This window comes from Lutra lutra, chromosome 17 (genome assembly GCF_902655055.1).
Source record: "Lutra lutra chromosome 17, mLutLut1.2, whole genome shotgun sequence".
NCBI classification, from domain to species: domain Eukaryota; kingdom Metazoa; phylum Chordata; class Mammalia; order Carnivora; family Mustelidae; genus Lutra; species Lutra lutra.
In genome coordinates, this window is record NC_062294.1 from 59297935 (window position 1) to 59305153 (window position 7219).

At 49.1% G+C, this 7219-nt stretch overlaps 1 protein-coding gene across 2 annotated transcripts; it reads right to left on the minus strand.

The window, feature by feature from the left end:
- Positions 1 to 895: 895 nt before the first annotated feature.
- On the minus strand, positions 896 to 6832 carry LOC125088986 (zinc finger protein 154-like). 2 transcript variants are annotated; one of them, XM_047710689.1, is made up of 3 exons: positions 6574 to 6832; positions 4103 to 4226; positions 898 to 2602 (listed from the first exon to the last, which is right to left on the minus strand). In XM_047710689.1, the coding sequence occupies exons 1-3, from the start codon at positions 6604 to 6606 to the stop codon at positions 1185 to 1187; spliced, it is 1575 nt and encodes a 524-aa protein (XP_047566645.1). In that variant the 5' UTR covers positions 6607 to 6832; the 3' UTR covers positions 898 to 1184. The 2 variants fall into 2 exon arrangements, with proteins under 2 accessions (XP_047566644.1, XP_047566645.1); XM_047710688.1 differs by having other exon boundaries at positions 896 to 4226; positions 6574 to 6589.
- Positions 6833 to 7219: the final 387 nt, after the last annotated feature.

Sequence of the window (7219 nt, forward strand, 5' to 3'; positions counted from 1 at the left end):
TTGTGATCTCTGTCAAAGAAAGAAAGAAAAATCTTAAAAAAATAAAATAAAGTATGTGTGGTTTAAGTCAAGCATACTTAAACTCTTTTTACAAAACAAATATTTAGGGGCGCCTAGGTGGCTCAGTCAGTTAAGCGTCCAGTTCCTGGTTTCAGCTCAGGTTGTGATCTCAGGGTCTTGGGATTGAGCCCATTGGGCTCCATACTTAGCAGGGAGTCTGCTTTCCCTCCTCTCTCCCTTTACCCCTCTCCCTCCCCCCACTCATGCACACTCTCTCTCTGAAATAAATCTTTAAAAAACAAAAATAAAAAAACAAAAACAAACACCCACAAATATTTAAAACTTGCCACTTACTGGTCATTTTACAGTTTTATTACCTATGTTCTTAAAGTTATCTATGGTCACGCTCTCAGTACTTTGGGAACAGAAACACAATGAGTTGCTACTGGAGTATTTTACCAACTCCGTGTTCAGTGACATCACCTCGGCAATCTGACATTTACCATGAGGGTTACCATGGCAACCAGGGGTTGCCAAAGATTAAAACCTAGGCCTGATTTAATGTGTTACTAAGTTAAGAAAGCAGAGGAGAATACGCTGATGCACATTAACATATTCATAAGTCTGGAGCATGTGGGCTTTCAGTTGTGAGAAGGACAAAAAGTTGAGGGAGAAAAATTTTCTAGTACTCAAAAACAATTGTTCCATGTAAGAAATACAGAAGTACATAAAAAGAAAACAGGCAAAAGATTATAAGCACACATTTTATCAAAGATAAACATAGAACAAATAAATGACAAATGCTCAACATCACGAACACTTTGGGATATGAAATTAAAACCAAAGTGATTTACCACTACATACTTGTTTCAAGGATGTCACGGAACTTGAATTGACATGTGCTACTGATGGGAAGGCCAAAGAGCAAAACCATTATAGATCAGTTTCCCACTTCTTAGAATGTGAAACACTCACCTCCACTCTGGCAGTTTCAGTTATTACAACAAGAGAAATAAAACACAGCCACATAAAGAAATGAATGTAAATATTCACAGGAGCTTTATTTGTAAACACCCCAAACCTGGAAATAACGTATGTCCAGAACAGATGCACGGATAAAGCCATTATCCACAGAAGAGAATGCTACTTGGCAATAACACAAAGAATTCTAATGTACCTCACATTCAAGGGTTTTCTCCAGTGTGAACTCTCCTGTGTCTGAGGAGGTTAGATTTGCGGCTAAAAGATTTCCCACATTCGCTGCATTCATAAGGTCTTTCTCCAGTGTGAACCCTCTGGTGTTGAATAAGGCTAGCATTTTGGCTAAAGGATTTCCCACATTCCCCACACTCATATGGCTTTTCTCCAGAATGAACTCTCTGGTGTTGAATGAGGACAGACCGTTGCCTAAAAGATTTCTCACATTCACTGCACTCATAAGGTCTTGTGCCAGTATGAATCCACTGGTGTTGAATGAGGTCAGATTTTCGGGTAAAGGATTTTCTACATTCATTGCACTCATAAGGTCTTTCTCCAGTGTGAATTCTCTGATGTTGAATAAGGATAAATTTGCGGCTAAAGGATTTCCCACAAACACTGCACCCAAAAGGCCTTTTTCCAGTATGAACACTCTGGTGTTGAATGAGGTTAGAGAACTGTCTAAAGGACTTCCCACATTCACTGCACTTATAAGGCATTTCTCCACTGTGAACTCTCCCAAGTCGAATGAGGTCAAAGATCTGTCCAAAGGATTTCCCACGTTCGCTGCAATTATATGGCCTTTCTCCAGTGTGAACTCTCTGGTGTTGGAAAAGACTAGAGCTTTGTCTAAAGGATTTCCCACATTCAGTACACTCATAAGGCCTTTCTCTAGTGTGAACTCTATGGTGTTCGATAAGGTTGGATTTGTAGCTAAAAGATTTCCCACATTCACCACAGCCATAATGCATTCCTCTAGTGTGTAGTCTCTGGTGGTGAATGACTTTAGATCTCTGGATAAAGACTTTTCCACATTTGTTGCATTCATAAGTTCTTTCTCTAGTGTGAATTCTCCAGTGTTTTATGAAACTGAAGTTATGGGTAAGAAATTGTCCACATTCTCTGCATCCGTAAAGCTCTTTATCACTGTGAATTCTCCAGTCTTTAATAAGGCCAGAGATCTGGCTAAAGAATTTCCCACATTCACCACACTCATATGGCCTTCGTTCAGTGTGAATTCGCTGGTGCTGCACAAGTCTGTAGTTGCAGCTGAAGGCTTTCCCACACTTGCCTCCCTCATAAAGCCCTTCTCCGGAGCAGACACTCCAATGTTCATCAAGTGCATGGTTGTGGCTGTTAGCTTTTCCACACTGACCCCCATTGTACTGACTTTTCCCGCTGCGACAGGCCTCCCCACTCTGGTTGCCACCATGTGGCTCCTCAGTGTTGGAACTGGTCTGGAGCTGAAGATGTCTCAAGGTGGCTGGGGAGCTCTCTCCAACCTTCCTACATGTGAAAGGCTGCCCTGACACACAGAAGTTGCAGCTTGTCACACACAAGGCCCTGTCCACATCTCTTTTCCAGGGCTTCTCCTGACTGCCATGCCTCTGTTGCTGGTGAAGGTCTGCATGGAAAGAGAAGCATCTCACACATGTGGCACCCAAGTATGGTTTCTGCCAAGGGTATACTGTTTGGCACTCAGCAATAGTGTGAAGTATCTTTCGACACTGGGATACACATCTCACAGGACTGATCTGTGTGGACAGACCTGCCTGAGAAGCCCTGATCTGGGACTCTCCTACAGACAGCCTGTTCAGAAGGGGCCTCCTCATCCCATGCCTGCTACATGAAAGCAGAAATGCTGAAGAAATGCACATTGACTTCGGTGGAAGGGGGGAAGCCCCATTTCAAAGGTGTGTCTGACACAAGTTGTGTCCAGGTGATTGCTCCGAGAACAAGGCAGCTGGGGGCAGGTTGAGGTAGGGGCTGCTTAGCAGTACTAAGCCTCTGAAGAGACCAGAAGAGACCTCAACAGACAAGACACAAGCATAGGGTGCACCACATAGAGGAGGGGACCCTGCCTCCTCATTCCTCCTCCAGTTGGACCTTATCTGCCAGCGACACGGGCACACTGTGTGGGAGGCTGGCTGTGGCCTGTCCCGATAAAACTCAGCTGGACCTGAAGAGCAGGTTCAAGGATGACATAAGGACATGTGCACACCTCCTGACACCACGTGCAGGTCACTGTTGGAGGACATCGTAAAGGGAGGAGTGCAGAGGAACCGGAAGCCCAGGAAGGCCACAAGGGTGTAAGGAGCTGCAAGTCTCAGGTGAAATGACAAGTCAGCAAAGTGTTAAGTATGCAGAAGAAAAGGTAGAAACAACACGTGGCTGGTGGTACCTGCACCAAAACGCTACTGAACACATGGCAAGTCGCCAGGATGATCTGAACACAGCCCTGATGTCATGCCGTCCCCCAGCTGACACTCTTGAGGGCCAGACCTCCACTGAGACCATCTTTGCCACGTCCACCCTGTAAAACCAGTGTTTTCCCTGCACTCTCCACTGTGTAACTCCTCAGAACCTGAATGATGCAAGTCTTAACGAAAGATGCACAATGAGTGGCCCCGAGTGGCCCCCACTGGCCCCGTGCAACTTGTCATGCGGTAATATTCAGGAAAGAAAATAAAAATACAATTGAAGGAGGATCTTACAAGAACGGCCCATGGTTCATGTGAATGATGACCATGACCTGGCATAAGCAGTTGCAAAGAACTGTTAGCTAGAGGAAAGGGGCACAGCTGGAAGCCAGGGATGTGGACACAGTCACCCAGCCAGGGAGAAGGCAAACAAGGTGGGATCCATTAAGTTAACTTCAAGACTCCTGACTTCCAGACCCTTCCCTGCACTTTTTGAAGTAACAGGTATGAGGGATGCTTGGGGAGTTGATTGCTCCGGGCACTATACACAGCTCAGCACTGAGACCCACAGCACACATAACAAGAAAGTCACAGAAATGAGCAGAGCCCACAATCCAGCTGTGGGAAAGAAAGAGAGAATTCTGGGGAAAAAAGGAAAAGCAGGACATCACTTCAGGACATGAGGAGCAAGGTGACAGTCTTACCCAGCGAGGCCACAAGTGCCAAGTTCTCCAGCATCACACTGCAGTACAGGCGCCTCTGAGGTTCATCAAGGAGTCCCCACTCCTCTCGGGAGAAGTACACAGCCACATCCTCGAAGTTCATATCCTGTTGTAATGTGGACAGTTCATTCTATGATCAACATCTCTCCTAGGAGTCCAAATTCATTATAACCCCACCCTCCACATCTACCCTCAGCTCAGTCTACTCCACACCTCAGAGGAGATACCAGGCCTGGGTGTGTCCTTGGAGTCACCTACTCCACACACTCCTACTGAAACTGTGTCTTCCCACAACAACAGGCAGACGGACAGATAGACATCTGAACTGGACGTGGCATGGCAGTCATGCTGCCTCTTGTTAGTGTAGTCGGTGTCACAAACACAGGTTAGGGAGAATCTGACTGTAGGGAGGGTGTGCACAATCTGACTCTTGTATTACCAGGCAATACCACCAAAAACTCCTGGATCATCCTTCCAAGATGCAAAAAAATGTGGCAATATCCTTCATCCTTATGACCCCAATTCTAGGGTCCTGTGGTCATGTGTTCACATTCACTCTCTTTCTGCCACACTTCTCACAGCTGCACTCCCACAGCTATAGCCCCCTCCTTCCCTATACCAGAGTCAGCTCCTTGGTCTTTCTACAGGTTACTCAGTATATATGGCCCAGAAAAAGCCTTGCAGTTTCAAGTAGGATCAAATACTACTCCAGACTGATGGTTCCCACTGACAGGAAGCCTTAAGTGCTACTAGGAGAGCCTCCCTCCCTGTTCTTGCTTTAGCCTCACTACCAATAATATGAGATTTCAGATACCCACAGCTCTCCTCCACCTGTGTGACACATGCACTTTATGTGCTCTCTCCAGTCACACTGTCCTCTCTCCATCTAACCTCATCCAACACTCAGCTCCACTGGCCTCGCACCGCACCTCCAGTCAGTCTCATAAATGACTTGTACCCCAAGCTAATGCACCAGCCTCACCTGAATACTTGGGCCCCACCAACTGACACAGTGAAATCCTGGTAAGTCTGCAGAACAGAGACAAGCACTAGCCCCCATCTCAGCGTCATGTTGTTTGAATTACTCCTATACCTCCACACCCATCTCCTGTCCACTTGTCCCCTGGAGCTCATGGCCACATACCAAACCATACACTCTCCCCTCCTTCTCTATGATCACTTCTCTCCCTGATCCGTGTTCTGACACCCACCTCCACAGCCAGGGAGCCAAGCAGGAAACCTAGTTCTCAGACCCACCCTCTTCTTCCTGGGCTACTATGACCATTATCCTGACCAAATGCCCCATATCTACAGCTGCTCCCTGGTCCACATATTCTCCACCTTTTGGAGAAGTCTACATCCCAAACTCCTCCTCTGAGTTCCAGAGGTGCACAAACTGTTCTCTGAACATCTACTCTTAACGGACCAGAAAGAAATCTTCTGATATCCCCAATGAAAATTACTCTATGAACTTCCCCATTTCAACTGATGGAGCTGCCATCCTTCCATCTGCCAAAGCCAAGCCCTCAAGTTATCCCCCACGTCTCTCTACCTCAAAATTAGAAAACCCAGAAAGCCACACCTAGAACACTAACACTGATCCAGCCATTTCTCCATGGCCACCACCCTGCTCCGGCCACCATCACAGTTGCCCAAACTACTGCAGTAGCCTCCTCCCTTCTCTTCCTACCACCAATTTCACACCTCTACTCCTCTCCATGCTGCAGCCCCAGGGAGCCTGATGAGACCTGAGTCAAGTTACATGCCTTTACTCCCCCAAACCTCCCAGAACACCCAACACCGGGGTGTCCAGACCTGACTCCTGCCTCACTCCTCCCAGTTCCCATGGAAAAGAATGGACACCTGCAGGTCCCTGAGTCCTCCAAGCCTTTGCACATTCTTCTACGTGCTATGCCTGGGATCACCTAGCCCAGCCTACCACCTGGTGACCTGAAGAGTACTGCATTCCTTCTGGGCTTCAGGCCTCTGCGCATTCTCGCTGGTGCGGTGATCTTTACAGAAGGCACCTTTCCTATGCCAACTGTTATCACCCCTCTTCCCGCCTGCTCATCCTGTGAGCAGCTTCGGAAACGTGGGAGAACACGACTTCAGACGCTGTCCCTCTTTTGCTCCCAAGTCTCCCTGGCTCCAGCCTTCTGAGAATGAAGGAAAACTCCTGAAGCACAACTTCCCCTTACACTCTCTGCTGCCTGTAGACACAAGAGCCTGGGTCTGCCCAATGCTCCCGGGTCAGTCGCACCTCTAAGCCCGTGCACGAACCTGTCCCCTCAGCTCGGAGCCCGCGGGCGTTCACCCCTGGGGCCCCGCCCACCGGCGCCTCCCTGTCCCGGGCAATGGGGCCTGGGCCGCAGGGTCGTGAGCGGGCGCCCCGCGCTCGGGCCTTTGGGGTTGGGGACGGCGGGGAGGGCCCGGGGAACGAGCAAACATTTTACCTGAGCCGGGTCCCTGGGCGCGGCCGCCGCCATCGGACTCGGCGGGCGGAGCAGGGCTGTGGGGCAGGGAGATCTTGATCCCAGCCCGCTGCGGGTCACCGTCTCCAAGCCTTAGAGCGGCCTCTTTGTAGCGGGGACAACGCCTTCGTGTCTTACTCACGGGTCGGGGGCTCCGAAGCCTCAGAGCGATCAGACTGCGGAAAAGCCAAAATGCCCGCCGCGAAGAGGACGCCGGAAGTCCCGCCCTAACCTGGTGCGTCCGCACGGAAATGCTCCTGTCCTGGGCTTCACTGGGTCAACTCCGCCACCGTTAGGCACATTGCCTCCTGGGTAATGTAGTTTCCTCAGCCGCACAGGTGGTTAGAGTGTCCAAGTCCTTAACCTCCGCGAACAAAGGTTTCGTGGCGCCACGGATGTCTGAGAAATAAGAGTCATCTAGCCTTCGGGGAAAAGAAGCTGTTTATTCCCTTTTTCCCCCTTAAGATTATTTATTTATTTGACAGAGAGAGACACAGAGAGAGGGAACACAAGCAGAGGGAGTGAGAGAGGGAAAAGCAGGATTCCTGCGGAACAGGGAGCCCGATGTGGGCCTGGATCCCAGGGCAGAACCTGAGCCCAAAGGACGACTCAGCCACCCAGACGCCCT

What these genes read in the sequence shown, in the direction of transcription:
- LOC125088986 (XM_047710688.1), bottom strand. Translation starts at nt 2,855, where the DNA reads ATGTGCATTTCTTCAGCATTTCTGCTTTCATGTAGCAGGCATGGGATG.